Raw genomic sequence first — 21,180 nt, 5'->3', positions numbered from 1 at the left:
GGGTAGGCGAGCTTGGGTCGGGTCAGTCGATAAAACAGATGGGACAATATTTAAAAGCCGGGCGAAATTTGAATCAAATTCAATCGTGTTTTTCTTTATCGGTTTATTTGTTAAAATAAGCATGATCACAGGTCGGTTCAACGTCAACAAAACCATTGGCTCAATCGGCAACAATTAACTAATCTATCGCTTTGGCTAATCAGTCTAACTCAACAGTTTGATTTATTGCAGCTTGCATTTAGGATTATCGTCGTATTTGCTCCGCAATTCCTTGATAATTCTCGAGTAGTGTTTGGAGTTTTCTTGCTGGAAACTCATTCGCCACGAATTTTGCACGTAAAAGGTGTGCTTCTCCTTTTTAATCCCGGGCCAGTGGACCAGGAACGCGCCATCCAAAATAATGAACTGGTATCCTATAAGGCACATCTCCAACATCTGGAAGTCAGAATTAGGCGCTAGTCCTAGTGTTGGGTCCCCACCTGAGTCATCTTGTCTTGCAAACCCTCCCAGGACAGCAGTTCGCTGTACAAGGGGTCGGTCTTGCCCCCTATGTAGATGGGTTCCCAGCGGTGGAAAGGGTACTCCCGTTTGACGGAAACAAAGGGCTGAAATTGCAAATTGAAAAACTGGCTACGCCTGGCTTTGCCCACCTTGATGGTGTCACCGCTGGCGCTTTCGAGCCAGGTCTTAATCCCCGGAAACTTCTGGCAATGGGAGCAAGTGTGTCTGTGGAAGTAAACCGCTCTCTCCTCCTTGACCATCATCATGAGTTCGTCTTTCGTCCTCGGTATGACATCATAAGCCTCCACTTCGAACACAGGCACTACGAAAACGCGGGACGGACTTTTCTTCAAATGCAACAGTTTGGCCATTTTGACGAATCTCGAAGCCAAGTCTTCGCTCGGTATGAGCTGGATGTCAGTGACCATCACAAAATCGGTCTGTGAGTACGTCCGAGCCACGTTTCGGCATATGTTGATGGGGTACATGAGCTCGTTGCTCATCCGAAACGTGGCCAATTTGGCCGAATCAGGGAGCTCGCAGGTTAATTTTTCCTGGTGGTTTTGCAAATATGGGGGCTCCTTGAGCGGGAATACGAAGTGGACAGAGACTCGCCCCATTTCGGGGGCGCAAAAACACAGCTGTGTCAACTGGCGGATTGTTAGGTCGGCGTCTGAATCCGGGACAAAGGCGGCAACGCTAACCGGGCCTTCCCAAAATCTGCAAAAAACGTTGCAAAGTTTTGACGAGACTGGGGGCTTTCACCTGATTATTTCTGCGATGTAGTTGATAAAATCCGCCGTCGAATGCGTGACGTAGGTGACTTCAGGTACTGTTTCGTCCAATTTGGCTTCAATCACATTTTGGAGAATTCGGTACGGACTTTTCGCTTTTTCCTCAAATGGCACAATTAAATCACTTTCTTCGTATAAGAGCTCCTCAGGTAGGCCATACCTGAAGTTACAGTAACTCTCATTTGGTGTTTTCGTCGACAGGTAACTCCCCGCCACTCCATGAAAGTTAATTTGGTAGTTGTAAAAGACATGGCGAAGAAGCGAACCGTTATTTAGTACAATAACAGTCAAAGTAATCAAAACTCCGACGAGTAAAGGCGGAAGCAAGATCCTTAGTCTATATCTGAGTCTATACATGGCATTTTAAGTATTATAAAAATTTTATAGGAATATTTCTATCACATTAGGCAACTGGAAGAACTAACAGACAGTCATAATTGAAATTTTCCACCCTGAAAACTTACTTGGAATTATATTTTCACATGGTGTAGGAAAAACGACACGGTGGCACACCCTAGTGGTGGAAATGCGTAAAGAAAAGTTGCAGAATGCGGGAAAATGGCCGCAGTGACGAATCAATAATCATACGGAATTTTCCCGAGACGTGATTCGTTACCCATCTGATCCAACTATCAAACAATTACAACAAAACTATCGATCACGGAATTAAGTTGAATGACTCGGGGCTTATTTCGGGAAAATTTAATTTTCCAAGTAGACGCATTAATTAGATACGGCATGTTTCCATGTCGCGAATTATTTGAATTAATGCTGCTTGTACACGCCACTGTTTCGCAACGATAAATCGCCGAAAATAAATCATCTTTTTCCATTTTGACGATTTCGCGGTTTTTTGCCCAAGCATCGGCGAAACAGAATGAAAGAGTAAACAAGTGATATAAATCAATCTATTTTTAGAGCATTCATTGAAGACTGGAAACGTACTAAGTGTCTCTACAATTGTACAAATTTGCTGAAATAATATAACAATGAGCAACCCACGCACAGTTGCGAAGTTTTGATAAAATAATGATTAAACAGCTAGGGGAGGGTGGGGCAGAAATGCCCCAAATTGTATTATTACATCCAAGAATAAGAATAACTTAGTGGCGTCTCCTACTATAAACATTATGTTAATAAAAAATGTTTTTAAAATTTACTTTAGTTTTACTTTTCACTAACAGTGTTCAAGAAAAATTTAAATTTAATCCACTTTCCTCTACTGTGTCACCAAGTCCCTTATCATCTGCAATTTATTATCGCATTACCATTATCCAATATCCCTTCGCTGATAATTGAATCGAAATAAAATTTGATTGCGCCTCCACCTCCACAGAAATCAATTCCAAGTGAGAATAACGATCAATTTCCCCCGATAAGCCTAAAATTAGCCTCATTTGCCCCGTGTTGGGGCATTTGCATTGCATAAAACCTTGCCATTGATAAAATTGGGGGTGGCATGGCGGAGGCGCGCCCGCCGCTCCTAGCCGTGGTGCGGCAAAAACAGTGTAAAGAGAAGCGTCGCGACGCCGACACGCTGTCTCGCGATGGTGCGCGTCTTTCCCGGGCCCTAGTGGCTCCAAAACATTCACAAAAAAACACAATATTGGCGAAAAAATGAGCACAATTCGGGCGTTCTATTCCCAAAAGGTTAATTTTAGATAATCGAAATGTACGAGCCGGTGGATCGATGTGTCACCACTATCCTTACTCCAAGCTATGAGAGTAAGGATTTTGAGAGGATGGACAAGCCACCGGAGAAGCCGCCGAGGAAAAATAAGCTAAATAAACAGCTGAAAGAGGAGTCGAATGAAGGTGGGTACAGGTGTGTCGGGTCGAAGATTGATGGGGAGGTTTTCGTTCGATAATATTTGTTGTCAGTTTTATGAATCAATTATTCATAGTTGATGTCCAGGAGAAAGCTGGACATGTGGGAGGGTAAGAGAGGGTTTGGCCCGAAATTTCGTGTGTGGCCTTGACTTGTTGCACTGGACAGAACAAACTGTTCCGTTTCTGAATTTTTGGACGCATAACAAAAAGAAAGTAAAAAACTTTACAAACATTTTTAATCGTGATAGTAGCGAGTTATCAATACCAGTATGGTATCTCCAACACCTAGTCATAATACAACCTGAGCTAATTACCTAATCATCCTACTGTTTTCATTTTTGGTATCATTAAGCAAGTATCATGTTAGAACATACGCAAGCGTGCTACAATTAATTTATGGTCGGCTTTCGTAACTCATGATCGCGAAATAACCCATTTTTCAGAAACCAAAAACAATAGAATGAAACCGGGTGACACTTGCGTCGACATTGACCAAATCAATCTCGAAGCCAACAACTACAAGAACAAATTCACTAACGCCTCCGTCCAAACTTCCCCCCTTATTCCATACAGACTCAGGTTTTGGCCGAAAAACTGCGATTTTAAATGTGCTCCGGAAGACAGTTGCTGCAGCAAAGTGGGACTGGTGTGCTGCTGCCGAATCATAAGTCAATGGGTGCTGTCCCAAGTGGGCCTTACCATCGTGGTGGTGCTATGGGCCTTGCTGGGCGCCTTCGCCTTTTACAAGACCGAAGGTAAGTGAACTGTTTCACTTATTTAGTTAATGACACGTGCAGAGGTAATTAAACGACTCGTGTAATTAAGGAAATTGTAAATTTATTTTACTTTTGTTTGTACAGTAATGATCATTTAATTACACTTTCGGTTTCGACAAACAAATTATTACAATTTTTAATAAATAGCTACGGAAATACAAACAAAAATCAAACCTCGTACTTTGTTACTTTACTTGTTTTTATTTTTTAAATACATTACATTGTTTGCGTAATATGAACACTTAATGGAAATTTTCCAGTAAAAAGTAAAAAAATCGTTTCAGGGCCTCGCGAACTCGCACAATCCGAAAACTTAGCCAAACTCCAACGCAATCTCTCCGCGAACTTAGCCAGCGAATTGGAGAAAACGCCACGTGAAAACTGGAAATTCACGATCGATAAATATTTGCAAAAGCACGAAACGAATCTTCTGGAGGCTGTCAGTGCCGGCTTTGGCGAAGGCGGTGGAGGAAGCATTTGGACATATCCTGGATGCATCCTGTTCGCCGTGTCTTTATTGACAACGCTCGGTATGTTTGCAATTGATTTTATTTACTCATCGATTGAGTAACAAAAAAGAAATTACAATCGATTGGTTTTTTTCGAAAGCTCAGTGTAATTGTCCGAAGGAATCACGCCAAGTTTATATTATGCAAATTTAAAATGTTTTGTTAAATTTCTTGCACGCAGCCTGACGTCAAAACGTTTATTGAACGAAACGAAAATACATGAGTCGAAAAATTGATTTCATCGCTAATTGCGTCAACAAACCCATTACGAAGACACAGGTATTTTTATTCGTTCTGATAATAATTCTCGTTAATTTTGAAAATAATGTTAAATTTATATTTGGCCGCCAAAATTGATCTAGGGGTTTTTTTTATACTCTTAGAGTCACCACCAGAGGGTGCAATATCTTTAAAAAAATCTATTTATCAAACTCTTGAACCTCAACATTAAAAGAAACGTCACAGATCAATTACCGTTTGTGTTAATTATATTATAATTTAATTTAATAATTTTACCACAGAATTTTACCAATTAATTTGTTAGATTTGTTAGTAGCTAGTAATTTAATACTTTCAATGTTGGCGTAATTTTTTATGTTTCAAATTTAAATGTCAAAAAAATGAAATGGCGTCTAATTTATTTTTTACAATTTTGTGAGTTAATTTTTTTGTCTTTGGCCTTTTTTAGGGTTCGGTGCCCCCGTGCCCCGGACGTCCCTCGGGCGCGGCTCCGCCGTGCTCTTCTCGGCCATCGGGATCCCCCTGCACTTCCTCCTCATTCTCAACATGGGCAACCTGGGGGCGGTGCGCCTCCAGCAGCTCGCATTCGGCACTTCCTCCGACGTACCTACCTCCGAGCGCCCCCGATGGCTCAAATGGTTCCCTTTCTTCGCCATTTTATTCTACTATCTCATGGGGGTTGTGCTCTTCGGCTTTGTAAGGGGCCGCGACCCCATAGACTGTTTCATGTTCCCGTTAGATTTCACCGCCGCCGGGGGCGTCGCCACAACTTACGGACACGTTAGAGTCCTTTACGCGTTGTACCTGGAATTTGCTGTCACGTTAGCGGCCCTAGTCTTGTCTCTGACCCAGGCTTCCGCAACGAGGGGCGTTGTCGACATCGGCCTCAAATTGGGGCTCTTGACGAACACTTGAGCTGTGTAGGAAGTGCCTTAGTAGTCGCGCTGCACTTTGGTTTGATATACATATCACTTCCGGGGGGCCGGAGAGTAAGGGTGCGTCAGGGCGATTGAAAAATATTAAAGTAACCGAAGGTTTTATTGAGACAAGTAAAGTGTGTAGGGGGTTGCTTAGAGGTATGTACCCCACACTTTTTTTCCATAAAAAATATGCATAAAAGACACCCCATAATTACAGTTGGTTTAAATTAAAATTTCTAATAAACAAGTCACAAAGTCAATGACTCGTGTGGGTAATTCGAATGTCTGTGATGCAACATCGCGCTGATGTAGCCTTATCAGGACTGCCTTAATGCGAATTAAACAAAACTTTAGATTCTAGTCGGTTTATTCTTTCTTTAGAATAACATTTTAATATAAAACTAGTTAACAAAACAGTTATGGCATTTTATTTCTTTTTGCTTCTTCAGTGTCGCTAACATTTTCATTATCAACATCTCTATCTACAACTTTCTTAGTGTTTTTTTGTGAGTGATTTTCTTTGGCGGTTTCGACTTTCTTACCTTGTAGCACTAACCTAAGGGCTTCTAAAAGTTCTTGTTTGTCTTTCGAGACAAAAATTTTGCTACCTATAAAAATATATTAATGTTAACAAAAAATGACAAAAATTCTATTGTATAGTCTATTTATTTAGTAACTTAACTGTTATATACAAATAAAAAAATCAAACTATACATTGTTTTAATTAGCCAAACAATGCCGATTTGATTTTTGAAAGAAGACTCGGTTTTTCTCTCTCCGCTTGAGATTTAGCTTCAGAACCTGCGAGAGGCATTTCGTCCTTGTCTTTGCCTGTCAACAAAAATTTACGTAAGTTTTGCAAAAACAAGGATCAAAAGCTAAATTTCAAGCCCCCCTAAACCCCCAGAAACTTACCATCAGTTTTTAACGTCACTCCTAAAATTTGTCCCGGAGTATCAGTTTCCAGCTCGGCATATGCCTGGGCTAGGGCTTTTTGTTTAGGAGAAAGTTGTTTTGGTACAGCTATTTTGAAAGTGACATAATGGTCACCATGACCGTAACCATCTACTTTTTTCATGCCTTTGCCGGCAAGTCTTATTCGGGTGTGTGACGACGTTCCCGGCATTACCTAACCCAAAAAAATATTATCGGGAATTACAAAAAAAAAATAATTAGGGGACAAAATCACCTGTATCATGTGGTCTTCGTACAACCCTTCTATACGGATGGTGCCCCCTAAAAGTGCCTGCGCCACGGAAATTTCGGCCTCCGTGTGTACATCAGCCCCGTCTCGTTTGAAATAGCGCGATTTTTCAATATGAAACGTTATAAACAATTCTTTTTGCCCTACCGACATTCTCACAGTTTGACCGTCTTCAATACCTGAAACCCCCAACTCGTAAAAAAAAAATTTTAACACACAAATTTCTCAAACCTGCTGGTACTGGCACCGTGATCCTTTTCCTTTGCACCGTTTGTCCCTTTCCCTCACACTCGACACACTTATGTTTGATAAACATACGACTTCCTTGGCAATACCTACAAGTGGACCGCATAATAAAGGGCCCCCGGGTCACACTTTCCATCCCAGTCCCATCACAATGTGTGCACCGTGTGGCCTTGGTGCCTGGTTCGCACCTCGAGCCGTGACACTTGGGACAGGTGTCCACAACATTGACAGTAATATCCTTATTAGTCCCCCTTGCGGCTTGCAAGAAGCTCAATTTAACCACAACCTCTTGTGCTTGTCCAAACCCAAAATTCGATTCAGCAAAATCATCAAATCCCCCGCTTTTGCCAAAACCGGCCTCTCCGAAAATTTTCCGGAAGAGTTCTTCCGGGTTAATGGTTGACTGGTATTGCCAGCTTTCGGCGAAGCCTTGGGCGCCGGGACGGGGGCCACCGCCGCTCCCCATGCCGCCCATCTGCTCGGACGTGGCGCCAAACGTGTCAAATTGCTTCCGTTTGGTTTCGTCGCCAAGTATCTCGTACGCTTCGGACACCTCTTGGAATTTTTTAGCCGCATTTGGGTCATCTTTATTGACATCGGGATGATACTTTTTCGCTAGTTTATAATAAGCCTTCTTTATTTCGGCCCCAGATGCGTTACGACTAACCCCCAGAATTTGGTAATAGTCTTTCGCCGCACGCAAAACCGGGTTTAGGTGGATTTTTCGGGATGAAATGTGTAAAACTGGAAAATGAGGTTAGGTTAGAAAAAATGCCAAGGCAGCTCAAAAAAAGGCATAATTTTGTGCAACAGTCGTTCACTTGTGTTATTAGACCCGGAAAAAGTGAAGTTCAAAGGTTCGGACTGATAAATGATGCAAATTATGAAGACATGCTGTAACTCACCGTTTTTTACCGGAGAGTTTGTGACATTGAAATTGACCGAAAATTTGTTACAGTGGAGACAATTGTGTAGAAATCTTGCTGAAATTTTGTTTACTTGAGGTGTCACGAAGATATTTAACTGTTTTGTACACAAAATGCCAATAAGACTTCTGACATTCGCCATTTTTTTAGGAAAAGGCAGAGCGTGGTGGTAACACTGTCAATCAATGAATTTCAGCAAATGCCAAGGTGTCCTGGCGCCAATTTTTTTATAGACGATTTTTTTCATTATTCAGCAAATAGCTAATGCAATCAAAAATCAAGCAAATTATCTCTAAAGTATCAAAAAACCTTAAGTATCCTTTATTTTTAACCATCACAAACATGCCTCAACGTTATGTGTTACTGTGTATGCAATCAACAATACATCTTATTTTTGAATTATTTGATAACAATTTGTTGTGTTAAAACGTCTGATTATGAATCATTTATTTTTTGTAGTAATTAATTATTAGTGTTTTGGTCGTTATTTAACTAAATTTATCCGAAAATACCGTCGAAGGGAGAGGCAAAATAAAATAAAAGGCTTTTGAAACTTCATCAATTAGTAATGAATACAATTTAATTATAATTTTTTTCTACATTAGTTATTGACTCCAGACTTTTCAGCTTTTTAAGTTGAATTTTGGTTACGTTCGGTTATTTTACTAATAATTGTGAGTTTTTTGGGAAGGGATAAAATAAAAAGTGTTTGTTGAATGTTCGTCAACTAGCTCTATTTGTCATAAATATAATTTAAGCCCAATTTTCTACAAATATACAAATCTACAACTACGCATAAATAATTTCGATTTAGGCTTTGGCCATCTTCCTGGGTTCCAATCTGACTTTAAATCCTTCGGCCCTCTTAAGAATAATATCACCTTGGAGTTGGAAATCTTTTTCTTTCAAATCCGAATAAATTCGGTAGTTTCTCAAAATCGTAGAGAGCAGTATTTTCAGTTTCAACATGGCATATTTCCGCCCTAGAAAAGCGCTTAAAAACACAAAAAAAACATTATACAAAACGTACCGACACAGCTGCGAGGTCCGGCACTAAACGGAATAAAGGAGTAGTAGTGCCTGTTGGCAGTCCTCTCCGGAAGGAAGTTATCAGGATCGAATTTATCCGGGTTAGGGTAATACTCCTCAAGGCGATGAACTTTGAAAGTACCAATAACGACAGTACAACCGGCAGGAACAGTGTAATCACCAGATGCTTCAAAACAATGATTAAAATGTTAAAATTAAGTTTGGGGAAAATACCTAATTTCAAGTCTTGGTTTAATTGCCGCGCGATAATGGGTACCGGAGGGAACATCCTCAAAGTTTCCATAAGACACCGTTCCAAGTACTTCATTTCGAGAGTGTCGGCGAAAGTTGCAGGCCGGTCAGAGTCGCCAAAGATATCGTACAGTTCTTGTACCACTTTGTCCTGGATGTCCTGGTGGACGCCCATCATCGAGAGGAAGAAGCTGCTGCCAGCGGCCGTGGTGTCGTGGCCTTCAAACATGATCGTGTCGACTTGTTCCTTAATTTCCTCATCGTTGATAACAACGCCGTTTTGCGAAGCTTCAATCATCAGATCCAAAAAGGCCATGCGTTTCTTTTCGCCGATGTCGTTATCGTCCACGTCCAGATCGTCCTTAAGGCCGGCACTTTGTCCGTACGAGAGTCCTTCAACCACGGTTTTCGATTCAGTTTTGTCGTAATTTTTCGTTTGGAGCTCAGGCGGGACCTCGGCAGTTGAGCCTCTGATGCCTTTGTCAAAGTCGGCCCTTTTACGTTTAATGACCTTGCGGGTCAAACTGTGGATGGTGTTAATCAGGGATTTCTGATATTCGGCGTATTTCGTTTGGTTGAAGATGATATCAGGCCTCAGCCAGAATTTAGTGTGTCTCAAGTGCAAAATATCGCACATTTTCATAACAGCCATGGCGTAGTCGTAGCCGCTTTGGTCTTGGGTCTTCTTGCTCACACCCATCGCCGTTTCGAGGAGCATCTCAACGGTGGCCTCAGACATGTAGTCGTGACAGTCGAATTCTTTGCCGATTTCCTTTTGCAATTTTCGAATAACGTCGCGACTGTTGGCGTTGAACAAGTCGATGAAGGACTTGAGCACGTTGAGATGGAACGTGGGGGCGATGAGTTTGCGATGGGCTTTCCACTTCTGTCCGGTGGAAATCAAAAGACCATCGCCGAGCCACGGTTTGAAAAACCTGTACTCGGACGACTTGTCAATGTGGACGTAACTGCTCAAGATCAGCTCGATGTCCGAAGGGTCGGTCAGAAAGACCAGAAGTTTGGGGCCCGCCCACATTTTCACCACCTTTTTGTACTCGAAGGACTTTTGGTACACATGGCTGAAGACCTCTAAATTTTTCGTGATTTGACTGGACCAGGATTTTTTTACTTACGGTGTGGTTTCCCGACCAGGTCTAGGGCGTTTCCGAGGATTGGTAATCCCGGGGGTCCGGGGATTTTGGCGGCGAGCTCTAGCATGTGTCTCTTTGATATTCTCCAATAAGCGTACCATAACAGCAGGGCCGGAATTAGCAAAAAGTAGAAGACATTGGAGGCGGAAAGTATCCCCGAAGGGGTACTTATGTCTGGTGTTGGTACGGTCGTAGACATCACTAAACAGACGACTGCCACCAAAATGTGCAGCGAAAGCATCTCCCAGACCCTTTTATAGTCGTCCTCCTTGACGCAAGCTATTTTTTCAACTCATAAATAAAATACAATGGACGGACTATTGTCGATACAATTTTCCGATAAATATACACAACCTTATGGTAATCGGAAAGGAAGTGCGCGTGAATATTGAAAAGGGATGATTTGTGGATTTCGGCGACCCGATTTTGGAAATTTTTCGGGGTTTCCCGCGGGTCGTTTAATTCTCATTTGTGTGAACTTGTTCGCTGAGGCTCGGAGAAATAAGCCTTGATAATGATTTTGTTACAATTGGTGTTTTTTACGGAAAATATGTGAATGTAAATCGAGGTATTGTTGGTGAATTTTGACCCACAAATTGGAAAATTTGCCGGTTTGGTGCTTTAATTGACCTCAAAATAAACGGCAATGGAATTTTTTGCTACAATTTGGATGCCGAAATGTCAGTATTGTTTTTTATTTTTACTGATTATTACTTTTTTATCTATACCCTTGAATGAATTAATATGCATTTTTTTCCGTAACTAAGACGGGAAAATTTGTAATTAATATGAAATCTCAACACATTGAATCTTTTATTGAAAATAGATACGTGTTTTTCCATCACTGTAAAATGATATAAAACATGAAAAAACCACAAAAAAATATTTCATTGCTGATGTCATGAAACACGTACGTGCTTAATGTTTACACAATTATGTGTTCTTCAGGATTGATATCGTTTCTGGAAACCCCTAATTAACTAAATACTCTTTCTGTGTTGTTTAGTTTGGATAAAACTATAAAATTTTATTTTCTGTAATTGGGTGATTTACCTGTTGAAAATAAATAATTTATTATTATTGTTATAGTAAAAATCATATTTTTATACATTTAGCTAAGTGATCATACTGAAAGAAAATAGAAAATAGTTTTGAAAATTTTTCTACGATCTTTGCAATATAAGAACAACATTTTAATACTTGTTCTAAGTATATCCGAACATTTAGATCTAGAAGGATATTTCTTCGACATCAAAGTTTTATTTGCATCAAAATTTGAATCTGAATAATTCGTAATTTTTATTAATATTTAAGCCTCAATAAATTAATTTATTATTTTTTATTGCTTTCGTCTTATTTCTACGTCACTAAACTTTAGAAATTAAAAAAAATTATTATTTGTGAGAAAATATTTTAGCTTTTTTATTCATTAGTGTTTTTTGTAATTCGATTCGTACTTTACATTTATACTGATTGAGTTCAAGCAGGAAAATTCACTTAAAACAAGAATTTCTTTGACCTTAACTGTGCCTATTATTTTAAGATAATGTAGGTATTGTAGTTTGCAAAATAAAAATAAATAAAAAATAAAAAAAATGATTCAAAAACGAAACTTTTTACATAAATCATTGGAAACTAGAGCTCTTCCTTAATCTATTTTAGGACCAAAGGGTCTATTATTTTGTAAATAAAATAAGGAACTTGTTTGTTTATGGATAAACAATTTATACTTCAAAAAATTTGACTACGTAATAATGACTTAATACTGGATATTGTATGTAAATGAATAAAAAGCACAGTTGGTAAATAAGGACTATGCAGGCAAACAACTAATCACGCAAGATATCAAGTTGTAAACATAAGTTTGTTTGTACCAAACAATACATGGATGAAGATTAGAATTTTCAAAAAATTGTTTGTTGGACAACCAGCACTACACAAAAGTTTTTGTGGTCGAATAACAAACCTAACTTAAGTTTATAAATAATCAAGAACAAAGTTCAGCTGTTGTATGGGGAAATTATTTTGTTTCAACAGCGTAATGAAAGTTTTAATGATTACAAAAAAGACAAAATAGAGAGTAAAAATATTTATTCAAAATTTAAAGAAATACAATATCCCACCGTTTCTTTCAGACCTTGACCCTTTCAATATAATCTCAAAAATGCCATTTTACAATACCGTAAAATGCACTCTGACTTACAACACAAAACGGTGACTAAATATATTACAATATATAAAACAGTCTTAAAAACGTGAGCACAGTACAAAACTTACACTTAATTTATAAATACAGCTACAAGTACGCTTAATCTAATGTTTGTCGCCCATTTTTTTGGCGGCGGCTTGACACTCCTCGCATTCCAAGTCGCCTTCAGGGTGTCCTCTCGTGCACTGTCTGATTTCCTCCAACTTGTGGCTTCCGTATTGCTTCAAACTTTCCACCGCACTCACAGCCGGCTCCACGAAGGACTTGGCCTTCTCGACAGCCGGTTCGACAAAAGTTTTGGCCTTTTCAACCGCCGGTTCAACGGCGGTTTTAGCCGTTTGAACCGCCGGTTCGATCTTCTCGTAGGCCGACTTGACAGCGGGCTCGACATAAGAGTAGGCAGCCCCCACAGCGGGGGTCACCGTGTTGCTGACGTAGTCTTTGGTGGTGGTGTACATCTGGTAAATGAGCTGATAAGAGAATTATTTAGAAGGGATGATCGAATGAAATGGGAAAAAATGAGCGGATGAGTTAATTACCTCGCCAGGGGGGAGTTTCACGGCGGGGACTTTGGTCTCCACGTAGTCCAAACCCGTGCAAAGGACCCCATCGACCTTCTTGATGGGGCCTTCAAGGCCCTGGACGATGGGTTTGCCCACCTCTACGGCCTTGTGGACCACGGTTTCGGCCGTGTTGCAAGTCCACTGGGTCACTCCGTTGTACTCTTTGACCTTTTCGTACACGTTTGTGGCCGCTTGGAGGGAGCTTTCGATCACTGGGAGTTTGGCGATTCGGTTGACGGATTCCATGCACGTGGGGGCGGTTACGCTTGTAGTTACTTGAGTATCTGCCATTGCTGGTGATTGAAAAAATTATTCTCTTGTTCAATTACAAACTACAAGTGGATTGAAACCGATTTGAACGCCTTATAAATCGTTGAACTGGTGCTTAAAGAGGGCACCAATCTGATAAAGGCGAGAAAAAGGGAGATAAGGAGTGGTTATCGGACGCAATTGTGTTTTTCTTATCCAAAGGTCAAGCAAAACAGTTAAATTTTAATCTCATAATTTTTACTAAATGGAAACTATAAAATAAACAATGGAGTGATTGTGCAATTGAAGCGGAAAAGTTCGATAAAAAAGGGCTCTAATCGAATTACTGGCTGAACTCTTCCCAGACGCATTTAATTGGTTTCAAGTGACTCTGGTCACGTACTCCCTTTATTACTCTTTGAGAACACAACAAATAACCAAAACTTACTTGATTGGACCACCGGTAGTAGAAAAATTAATCTATGTAACACAAATTAAACGCACTGTTCGACAAACTGGACAATTTTGAAGCCGGATTGTCCTCACCGCTGTATATATAGAATACCAGAGTGGGGGGTCCCCTAACTCACCTCATCTCATTCTCTATCACATGCACGAGGGGCGAAGTCCAAACACGACCATACGTTACGTTGTTCTAGAAAAACTTACGCTACCTTACGAAATTTTACTACAAAATGACTCAAGGGACAAAAGTAAGGGAACGTCCTTGCCTGACCTCGGAGTAATAATTTTGTGGTGCAGTAATTTTTTATCTCGAATGAGTCATTTCTTACTCAATTGAACTACGAACTCGTGTTTTGGGGTCAGGGGGCAAAGTTTGTACGGAAGAGGTGATGGTAATTCAGCCACGTGTTTTCCCAAAATTAAATTTTGGCGAGTAATGGACTAATGAGTCAAGGGGGAGGAAAGTAAAAGCTCGAGTTGGTTTTAATGTTTATTATCGTAAGAAATTGCTTAATTGCGAGGGCTACAAGCTACTAATTGATATCTCCGAAAACAAGAAGGTTTATTTAACGAAAATTTGAAACGCTCTTGTAAAACTATGAAAAAAAAGTATCAAGTATCACATTTGTACTTAGTCTAATTAGTCACATTTTTTGATGAAAAAAAGCAATGTGAATTAATTTAAATAAAAAGCAATAATAAATCATAATTACTTAAAAATTTCTCTAACAGCCTACATTGTACGTAGTTTTCACAGTTTTTGCCATAATAATTTAGCAATAGCCTTGTGGAAGTAATTGTTGGAACTGTGGTCGTCACGTCATCGATAACATAGACAACAGAATTCAATTGTTTTTTAGTCCAATCGAACTCAAGACTGATATGAGTCGGAATCCCGACGTTATGCAACCCTGATAAGGTCGACCTCTTCAAACGGAACTCTCGTAAATAACAATCTGAACCACTGGTGGTTTCTGCTCGGCGGCTGCTGTACCCACAGTGATATCTCTTATCACTGCTTCGATGGCGTCCTCCCATTCCTTCTGTTTGAGCTTCTTTTCCTTCCTCGAGAAGGCATTTTTGCGCGGCATCGTCACCTAAACCAAATTACTCATTTTTATCACTTTGTACCCACTTCAGACTAGACATTTTATTTTGCGTCCGCGTAGCTTGGCTCCGAAGGCCGGAAAAGTAAATTCGCTCTCAATAAATAACCGTCTTGTCACCTACCACGGTTAAAACTTTCATGAGATCCTGCTGGAAGGCCATCACGTCTAATCCCGGCGCATTGTCGGCCAGTTTCCTGAAATTTTCAGCGAGGGGTCCACGAAGTGCCTGAAGCTGTCTCCAAGATTGAGCATATTGTCGGCGCACTAACTCTATTATAGTAGACGTTAAAGCAAGGCCCACCAGAATGTACAGCGTGCAGAGAAGCATATAAGTCGGCTGTTCTGCGGAAAAAAACAGTTTTATTATGACAGTATTTTTGCTATTTGAGCGCCCAGGGGAAATACCCGAATCCTTTTTTGCCAAAGTCGTAAATCCGGAAACGAGTGATTCAGGTTTCAAATTGTTAAATAAGCAATAAGAGATTTGCGAGTGGTATTAAAACGACTTTATTAATGTAATATGGCCACTTTATGACGCAAACATGGGCAGAAATAGACGCGCTCGTAAATTAAAATCGGACCAACTTATTTTTTTAAACCTTATTCCGATATCGACTTTGGGGTCAGTGTCATTTTGCGCGACCCGTAAAATTAGGGGAAGAATACCGTCGCCAGCGCCCATAAATACACGAGACTCTATAATTACCTACCCTTAAAATTCTTAAATTTAATTATAAAGTTTTTGACTTAAGTCTCGTGGAGACCTCATAAACTAGCTCGTCCTCCCATAAATTAAACAAACAAGAAATTTATATCGATCCTGTCCGCACTCCTATACAAATAGCGAATTTTTCACTCGGCCTTGACTCGCAAATTACACCCCCTGGGACGTTTAATAAATGTTACCCCTTACTTGGCACCAAATCCCCGAACCCGATGGTCGTCATTGTAATAAAGCAGAAATAAAACCCGTCAAAAAACGTCCAGTCGTCCTCCCAGCTGACGAAAACTCCCGCACCTGCGGCGAGGTAGACGAAGAGGAAGCAAACGGCCGACAGGGCGTAGGACGATGTCCTGCGGGCGACCGTTGCATTCCTACAATCACAATTGATCGCTTTGCTTATTTTCCATTTTTCTCGACCTGAATCTTTTAGGCATCGGCGGTATGTGCTTGACTAGGGTTGATACAGTAGAGGCGAAAAGCCGGCCCCAATCTGCAATCACGGTCAATGTGAGTGGAATTCCCACAAGAGCGAATACTATGCAGAAGGCGCGGCCTTCGGTTGTTCGGGGGACGATGTCTCCGTATCCTGCAACAGGATATTTATCACAGATTCCAGATTCTAACGAGCGATAAGCTAATGCAGGGAATTTTTGCACGTGATTTAGGGCCTTTGAGCTTTTTAGTGGAACTAATTAAAAGACGAGACGTGGAAAAAGTAAGAAAAGTAAAGTAGAGCCAAGTTTATGGAACGTTGTAGTGTTTATGTGTGTGGAGAGGAAATGAGAGAAGAGGGGAAAATTGGTGGATGCGCCGGTTTCGTATGAGTAGGACAAATAAGTCAAGGGTTTGATATATTGGTGCTTGACATGACAACATCTGGAAAAAATAATTCTTAAACAACACGAGAGTCGTAAATAAAACAATTACTTATATTTGTCTATAATACATTTATTTTCCAATGTATGCAAAATACTTTCTGTCTTAGGAAATGTTTCCCTTGTACGTGAGTTTGCGAAAATAGCACTACATATAGAGAGATTTATGTTTCTCATCACTTTAAACGTTAGCAAAGTGCTACGTTTCCGTGGACAGTTTTAAATGGGCCAATTGGTTGATAAAACCACGTTAAAAAGGTTTATCAATTCTAGACTAGAGCGTGACTCATCCTGGTCTATTTTGTTAAATAAATATTTTTTGTAATCAGTGCAAGCTGACTAAGCTAAATATTCCGTAGAAAACCGAATAAATTCCTCGATTTATTTTAAAACTTTCCGAGCTAATATTCAAACAAATGTTTTCCGCCAAAATTTTTCTCTAATTGAATTCGAATTGGTTGGATAAAATCGTCGTAGGGTCGTTATTTATGGCTCATTGTGTTTCCAGTTTGCTGTTTTTCGTCTTAAACCGAACGGAAATGAATGCAAAGTGCACAATAAAAAGATACGTTTTGCTGTGGGCGAGATTAGACCGACATTACACTGATTCGGGGTGCTGTAAAAAATGGGGTGGTGTTAAGAAGAGAAATGAACGTTTAAATAGTAATGAATGACACAAATTGTATGTAATTATCGATTCGAGTTAACTCGTCTGAATTGATGGTAATTTATTTTTGAATATTTTATTTTTCCAGGTTCGTTAATTTTTTATAAATTTATTATAATATAAATAACTTGTTCCGAACTCTTCTCACTTGCAACAATGTATCTAGACTTGAACAAAGGTATTGCTGATAATACAGTTTTGTTCAGAATAATGGGCCACTGGCCGTTCGGTAACCCAAAATTATACAGGGTGTACACTCATTTCGTGTTAATAAACATGTATTTATACAATTTGACGAGTTTGATAAACATGTTGAAAAATCTGGACGACACTGAAGAAGTCACAGCCACTATTTATAATCTTTTGAGTACGGTGGCTGTTATCATTAAAGCGAACATCTTTCACTACCACTTCAATCACGTTAAAACAATCGTGACCATGTTTGAATCGGAAGCATTTCAGCCGAAAAATAAACAGCAAGAAAAAATTCTCAAAAATGGGATTTTTTGGGCTAGATTTATTTTTTACTATTTTTTCCTCACCGCTGATTTGACCCTAGTCATGTGGATTCTTTTTCCTATTATGGATGGTGAGAGACGTTTTCCTTCAAATGCCTGGTTTCCTTACGATTATCTCTCGGGCCGAAATTACACTTTGACTTACATTTGGCAAAGTATTTTTATCATTTACCACGCTTTAAGTAACGTTTGCATGGATACTTTTTTCGCAATGTTAATGGTACAAACAGGGGCCCAGTGTGACGTTCTCAACAACCAAGTGTCTCTTTTGGGGAAAGAAAGTGTCGATTCTGACACAGTTAGGGGTGAATTAGGCAAGTGTATACACCACCATAAATTAATTTTAAAGTGAGTCGATTTTTTTGTATGTTAAAAAAATAAGAAATTATTTATAGACTAGCTGAAACTATTGGTTTAGTTTTCCGCAACATTGTTTTGGTGCAATTCGCCACCAGTGTCTCAGTTTTGTGTGAAACCATGTTTTTATTATCACTGGTGAAAACTTTGAATGCAACTTTTGTCATGCTGTTATTTTACCAAGTGGCGATTTTTACGCAAATTTTTCTGTACTGTTGGTTTGGAAACGAAGTCGTTTTGAAGGTAATTAAGGCACAAATCTTCAAATTTGAATCAACTGATTCCAGAGCGCAAAATTATATTATTCGGCTTATGAAAGTCGGTGGTACGAATGTCCGCAAAGTTTTAAGAAAGATCTGCTATTTTTCATGCAAAGGACACAAAAACCGATCGTACTTTTCGTCGGGAAAATGTTTCCAATTACTGTAATAACTTTCACAAGCGTAAGTAATTGTTAGAGAAGAGTCGATGTAATTTAAAATATTGCAGATCTTGCGGTCGTCTTGGGCTTATTTTATGGCGCTGAGAAAAGTTCATGATAAGTCGTAAAATTTGGTAATTTTTAGAAGTGCATCACTGACAAATATTGACATTAGCTGCACAGTCACGAGTAATTGTTACTTTCGCAAACGCCAACAGATAAAAAAACGCTTCAAAATATTCAACGATTTATTTTTCTTTCTCTGACTTTCCTTTGGACGAAAAAACTAGTAATAAAAAAATGCAAATTTCTGTATTCTGTCGGAAACTTTGAAAATAAATTCATTGAAATATTTCTTGTTACAAAGCGGAAATTTAGCAATTGGCTAAACGTTTCTAGACGTTGGAAACATAAATATCTCGAAACAGGTAAGTGCTGTTTTTATTTGGTTACTTACGAATAAAACATAAAATTCTAGTAATTTTATTTTAAAACTTTAACATATTGATTGTCATTCATTTAAGTGCCCATAAATCAAATCCCTGATACCTATTCTCCTTTCGTAGTTCGTGGCGTGACTATTTATCATCATACAATGCTGCGCTCACTTATGTTTATCCAAGAAAAAATTTATAGCGTTCTCAATAACTATTACAAGTAAATAGAGGATATTTCAGTGCTGGCGCATCCACCAAAATGGGTTACGACCACAAAAATACAAAATTAATTGCAAAGAAAAACAGTTTTTCAGCTTTTTGCCGGAAATGTGGCAACTCGCTGAAACCATAAATTTTCCAAATAAACAAACCAATGTTTTGAATTACATTTAATTATCCGCAAACAAGAAACCCTGCTATTCCCTCTATCGATCACTAATGTGATTGAAACTTTTTGATTCCATAATGCCTGTGCTTATTAAAAGCCATTATAACAAGTCAACACGCAACTTTTCCCACTTTTGGCTTGGTACGCTTGGCGCGAAAATAAAATAAATATTCGGGCTAACACGCGTGTTACACGGTATTATTTTATTTGATAAAAACGGGGCCTTTCAAAGGATAACTCCAAGTCTCAATTTTCGTTATTTTGTCACTTGCGAGTTCGCAAATTGGCTCATGCATGATACATTTGATTATCCCTTGTTTGGGAAAAATGTGGCTCAATATACACACCGTAAAAATAAATGGATAAGAGAGTCAAGTGTGATTGGTCGGTTGCGACGTTTATGAATTTTTATTGGTCACATTTGATTAAAATTTCAGTGTAACTTTGCACGTGTTAAAATTTTACCAACCTGTTAGGCAGACTTGTGATTAATTTTAAATTTTAATTGGGCCATCCTTAGTGTACTAAATTAGTTCATATGTTCGTTACGGCCCTGGAACACTTGAGCCAGTGTAATAACAACGTGTTTATAATTCAATTAAATTAGGATTGAATTTTTCAGCAATAATCCTGTGTTCGAACATGTAGCACGTTTTCGATTTCTCATTTATAAAACGGAAGTGAAACCATAACTCTGAATTAACGAGTTTGGACCACTTTTATTTGACTACAATTCGCGAAAAATGATTGATTGTTTAATTGGCAAACAAATTAATGCGGAAATTAACTGATTACGGTCTCTCGAGTCGAGTGGTGAAACTGTTTACTTACCAATGGTCGTTAAAACGGTCGATGAAAAAAACACCGCTTTCAACGTGGTCCATTTCGCAACTTGTTCTTTGGGAAATAATGGTATTCCCTCTCTGCACGCACTTTGCAGAATTTTCTCGTAATTCTCCAATTCGCCCGATATAAAGTAATCAAAATTTTTCAAATCGGTGTTATTTACAATCTGTTGTATAAAATTCTCTCTTTTCAGCAAGAGCGTGTTGTTGAAATGATTAAGTCGTGAAATTTCAGCAGGATATTCGAAACGTCGGAAAATCTGAAAGAGAAATATTTACACAAGGAAAGTGGGCTGAATTGCTCGTTTTAAATTTAGTTAAGAATAGTTTGCGTAAATTTGTTTTATTTCTAATTGTGTGGCTGTTTATTTCCCGAGACACGAAAAGCACTAACGAAGAAACTTTTTCAACCAATAAAAACTTGATCTTCGGTCTGGTATCGCGTTTATTTGAAACTTTCGCGATTAAGTAAATTGATTCAAAAGTCGTACCAATCCCCCCGCGACTGTGTACCCCATGAGAGTTATCAAAAGCCCGATGTGTTGGAGGGCGGCTTTCAAGCGCAGTCTTTTCCACCAATTTTTAAAACGTGTTTTAAAGTCCATGGGAGAGCTTATGTAAACCGTAGTTTCCATCATTTCGTCCATGGTTGCGTACAAAAATCACAAACACGAACACATCACCCTTGAAGCTGGGCTGGAGTCAACTAGACGCGAAAGCGTCGCGACGCTTTATGATACTGAATCTTGGAAGTATACAGATGCGCTTAGCGCTCCCAAATGATGCTTTATCATTCCGGGGACGGCTTTTTCGATAATGGGGCGGCCAACGAATCAAAACAAATAACAGAATAATGATTTACCAATTTTCAAGTTTATTTTATTGCATTGCGTACAATTGATTAACTTTAAGTTAATCTGCGATATCAAGGCTATAAGCAAAAAACACGAATTTTATGTAATTTTTTTGAAAACA

At 39.2% G+C, this 21,180-nt stretch overlaps 7 protein-coding genes across 15 annotated transcripts; 2 read left to right on the top strand and 5 right to left on the bottom strand.

The window, feature by feature from the left end:
- Positions 1 to 86: 86 nt before the first annotated feature.
- Positions 87 to 2,402, bottom strand: LOC100141898 (beta-1,4-glucuronyltransferase 1). Of its 2 annotated transcripts, XM_001814577.4 has the most exons (5): positions 1,760 to 2,395; positions 1,267 to 1,715; positions 651 to 1,221; positions 480 to 605; positions 87 to 435 (listed from the first exon to the last, which is right to left on the bottom strand). In XM_001814577.4, exons 2-5 carry the CDS (start codon positions 1,650 to 1,652, stop codon positions 223 to 225), a joined length of 1,296 nt encoding a protein of 431 aa, XP_001814629.1. In that variant the 5' UTR covers positions 1,653 to 1,715; positions 1,760 to 2,395; the 3' UTR covers positions 87 to 222. The 2 variants fall into 2 exon arrangements, with proteins under 2 accessions (XP_001814629.1, XP_064215086.1); XM_064359016.1 differs by having other exon boundaries at positions 480 to 1,221; positions 1,760 to 2,402.
- Positions 2,403 to 2,631: 229 nt separating this feature from the next.
- Positions 2,632 to 6,281, top strand: LOC103312662 (potassium channel subfamily K member 2). Of its 3 annotated transcripts, none has more exons than XM_008193872.3 (4): positions 2,632 to 3,110; positions 3,569 to 3,880; positions 4,186 to 4,431; positions 5,099 to 6,281. In XM_008193872.3, exons 1-4 carry the CDS (start codon positions 2,966 to 2,968, stop codon positions 5,563 to 5,565), a joined length of 1,170 nt encoding a protein of 389 aa, XP_008192094.1. In that variant the 5' UTR covers positions 2,632 to 2,965; the 3' UTR covers positions 5,566 to 6,281. The 3 variants fall into 3 exon arrangements, with proteins under 3 accessions (XP_008192094.1, XP_064215087.1, XP_064215088.1); XM_064359017.1 differs by having other exon boundaries at positions 3,110 to 3,233; XM_064359018.1 differs by lacking the exon at positions 2,632 to 3,110 and adding an exon at positions 3,247 to 3,476.
- LOC662253 (uncharacterized protein) lies at positions 5,920 to 8,088 on the bottom strand. 4 transcript variants are annotated; one of them, XR_010335476.1, is made up of 7 exons: positions 7,926 to 8,088; positions 7,006 to 7,764; positions 6,760 to 6,953; positions 6,486 to 6,699; positions 6,253 to 6,401; positions 6,113 to 6,178; positions 5,920 to 6,062 (listed from the first exon to the last, which is right to left on the bottom strand). XR_010335476.1 is itself a non-coding variant. In XM_015979427.2 (6 exons), the coding sequence occupies exons 1-6, from the start codon at positions 8,086 to 8,088 to the stop codon at positions 6,049 to 6,051; spliced, it is 1,410 nt and encodes a 469-aa protein (XP_015834913.1). In that variant the 3' UTR covers positions 5,920 to 6,048. The 4 variants fall into 4 exon arrangements, 3 of the variants coding, with proteins under 3 accessions (XP_015834913.1, XP_008192095.1, XP_973457.2); XM_015979427.2 differs by lacking the exon at positions 6,253 to 6,401; XM_008193873.3 differs by lacking the exon at positions 6,253 to 6,401 and having other exon boundaries at positions 5,920 to 6,178.
- A 570-nt stretch (positions 8,089 to 8,658) lies between these two features.
- On the bottom strand, positions 8,659 to 10,594 carry Cyp4g14 (cytochrome P450 monooxygenase). The gene is made up of 4 exons (NM_001114319.1): positions 10,361 to 10,594; positions 9,210 to 10,316; positions 8,977 to 9,162; positions 8,659 to 8,929 (listed from the first exon to the last, which is right to left on the bottom strand). Exons 1-4 carry the CDS (start codon positions 10,575 to 10,577, stop codon positions 8,757 to 8,759), a joined length of 1,683 nt encoding a protein of 560 aa, NP_001107791.1. The 5' UTR covers positions 10,578 to 10,594; the 3' UTR covers positions 8,659 to 8,756.
- A 1,858-nt stretch (positions 10,595 to 12,452) lies between these two features.
- Positions 12,453 to 14,008, bottom strand: LOC660518 (lipid storage droplets surface-binding protein 1). Of its 2 annotated transcripts, none has more exons than XM_971027.4 (3): positions 13,848 to 14,008; positions 13,127 to 13,443; positions 12,453 to 13,057 (listed from the first exon to the last, which is right to left on the bottom strand). In XM_971027.4, the coding sequence occupies exons 2-3, from the start codon at positions 13,439 to 13,441 to the stop codon at positions 12,692 to 12,694; spliced, it is 681 nt and encodes a 226-aa protein (XP_976120.1). In that variant the 5' UTR covers positions 13,442 to 13,443; positions 13,848 to 14,008; the 3' UTR covers positions 12,453 to 12,691. The 2 variants fall into 2 exon arrangements, with proteins under 2 accessions (XP_976120.1, XP_008192093.1); XM_008193871.3 differs by having other exon boundaries at positions 12,453 to 13,045.
- Positions 14,009 to 14,341: 333 nt separating this feature from the next.
- Positions 14,342 to 21,174, bottom strand: LOC662185 (uncharacterized protein). The gene is made up of 6 exons (XM_008194160.3): positions 20,697 to 21,174; positions 20,192 to 20,465; positions 16,115 to 16,283; positions 15,887 to 16,068; positions 15,095 to 15,315; positions 14,342 to 14,961 (listed from the first exon to the last, which is right to left on the bottom strand). Exons 1-6 carry the CDS (start codon positions 20,850 to 20,852, stop codon positions 14,794 to 14,796), a joined length of 1,170 nt encoding a protein of 389 aa, XP_008192382.1. The 5' UTR covers positions 20,853 to 21,174; the 3' UTR covers positions 14,342 to 14,793.
- On the top strand, positions 16,734 to 18,888 carry LOC107397828 (odorant receptor Or1). 2 transcript variants are annotated; one of them, XM_064359054.1, is made up of 4 exons: positions 16,734 to 18,105; positions 18,153 to 18,357; positions 18,402 to 18,539; positions 18,604 to 18,888. In XM_064359054.1, exons 1-4 carry the CDS (start codon positions 17,396 to 17,398, stop codon positions 18,661 to 18,663), a joined length of 1,113 nt encoding a protein of 370 aa, XP_064215124.1. In that variant the 5' UTR covers positions 16,734 to 17,395; the 3' UTR covers positions 18,664 to 18,888. The 2 variants fall into 2 exon arrangements, with proteins under 2 accessions (XP_064215124.1, XP_015834939.1); XM_015979453.2 differs by having other exon boundaries at positions 16,748 to 18,105; positions 18,402 to 18,557.
- Positions 21,175 to 21,180: the final 6 nt, after the last annotated feature.

This window comes from Tribolium castaneum, chromosome 9 (genome assembly GCF_031307605.1).
Source record: "Tribolium castaneum strain GA2 chromosome 9, icTriCast1.1, whole genome shotgun sequence".
Taxonomy (NCBI): domain Eukaryota; kingdom Metazoa; phylum Arthropoda; class Insecta; order Coleoptera; family Tenebrionidae; genus Tribolium; species Tribolium castaneum.
This window is presented reverse-complemented; position numbering and strand designations above follow the sequence as displayed.

Coding starts and splice junctions, on each gene's coding strand:
- LOC100141898 (XM_064359016.1), bottom strand. CDS start 1,652: ATGTATAGACTCAGATATAGACTAAGGATCTTGCTTCCGCCTTTACTC. Junction 1,222..1,266: donor TACATCGCAGAAATAATCAG/GTGAAAGCCCCC, acceptor CGTTTTTTGCAG/ATTTTGGGAAGGCCCGGTTA. Junction 436..479: donor TGCAAGACAAGATGACTCAG/GTGGGGACCCAA, acceptor TCTGACTTCCAG/ATGTTGGAGATGTGCCTTAT.
- LOC103312662 (XM_008193872.3), top strand. CDS start 2,966: ATGTACGAGCCGGTGGATCGATGTGTCACCACTATCCTTACTCCAAGC. Junction 3,881..4,185: donor CGCCTTTTACAAGACCGAAG/GTAAGTGAACTG, acceptor AAATCGTTTCAG/GGCCTCGCGAACTCGCACAA. Junction 4,432..5,098: donor GTCTTTATTGACAACGCTCG/GTATGTTTGCAA, acceptor GGCCTTTTTTAG/GGTTCGGTGCCCCCGTGCCC.
- LOC662253 (XM_008193873.3), bottom strand. CDS start 8,088: ATGGCGAATGTCAGAAGTCTTATTGGCATTTTGTGTACAAAACAGTTA. Junction 6,700..6,759: donor ACGAAGACCACATGATACAG/GTGATTTTGTCC, acceptor TTTTTGGGTTAG/GTAATGCCGGGAACGTCGTC. Junction 6,179..6,485: donor AGTGACGTTAAAAACTGATG/GTAAGTTTCTGG, acceptor ATATTTTTATAG/GTAGCAAAATTTTTGTCTCG.
- Cyp4g14 (NM_001114319.1), bottom strand. CDS start 10,577: ATGTCTACGACCGTACCAACACCAGACATAAGTACCCCTTCGGGGATA. Junction 9,163..9,209: donor AAACCAAGACTTGAAATTAG/GTATTTTCCCCA, acceptor ATTGTTTTGAAG/CATCTGGTGATTACACTGTT. Junction 8,930..8,976: donor CGGACCTCGCAGCTGTGTCG/GTACGTTTTGTA, acceptor GCGCTTTTCTAG/GGCGGAAATATGCCATGTTG.
- LOC660518 (XM_971027.4), bottom strand. CDS start 13,441: ATGGCAGATACTCAAGTAACTACAAGCGTAACCGCCCCCACGTGCATG. Junction 13,058..13,126: donor TGAAACTCCCCCCTGGCGAG/GTAATTAACTCA, acceptor TTCTCTTATCAG/CTCATTTACCAGATGTACAC.
- LOC107397828 (XM_015979453.2), top strand. CDS start 17,396: ATGTATCTAGACTTGAACAAAGGTATTGCTGATAATACAGTTTTGTTC. Junction 18,106..18,152: donor CACCATAAATTAATTTTAAA/GTGAGTCGATTT, acceptor AATTATTTATAG/ACTAGCTGAAACTATTGGTT. Junction 18,558..18,603: donor CTGTAATAACTTTCACAAGC/GTAAGTAATTGT, acceptor AAAATATTGCAG/ATCTTGCGGTCGTCTTGGGC.
- LOC662185 (XM_008194160.3), bottom strand. CDS start 20,852: ATGGACGAAATGATGGAAACTACGGTTTACATAAGCTCTCCCATGGAC. Junction 16,284..20,191: donor GACCGTTTTAACGACCATTG/GTAAGTAAACAG, acceptor ATCCTGTTGCAG/GATACGGAGACATCGTCCCC. Junction 16,069..16,114: donor CCGATGCCTAAAAGATTCAG/GTCGAGAAAAAT, acceptor TTGTGATTGTAG/GAATGCAACGGTCGCCCGCA.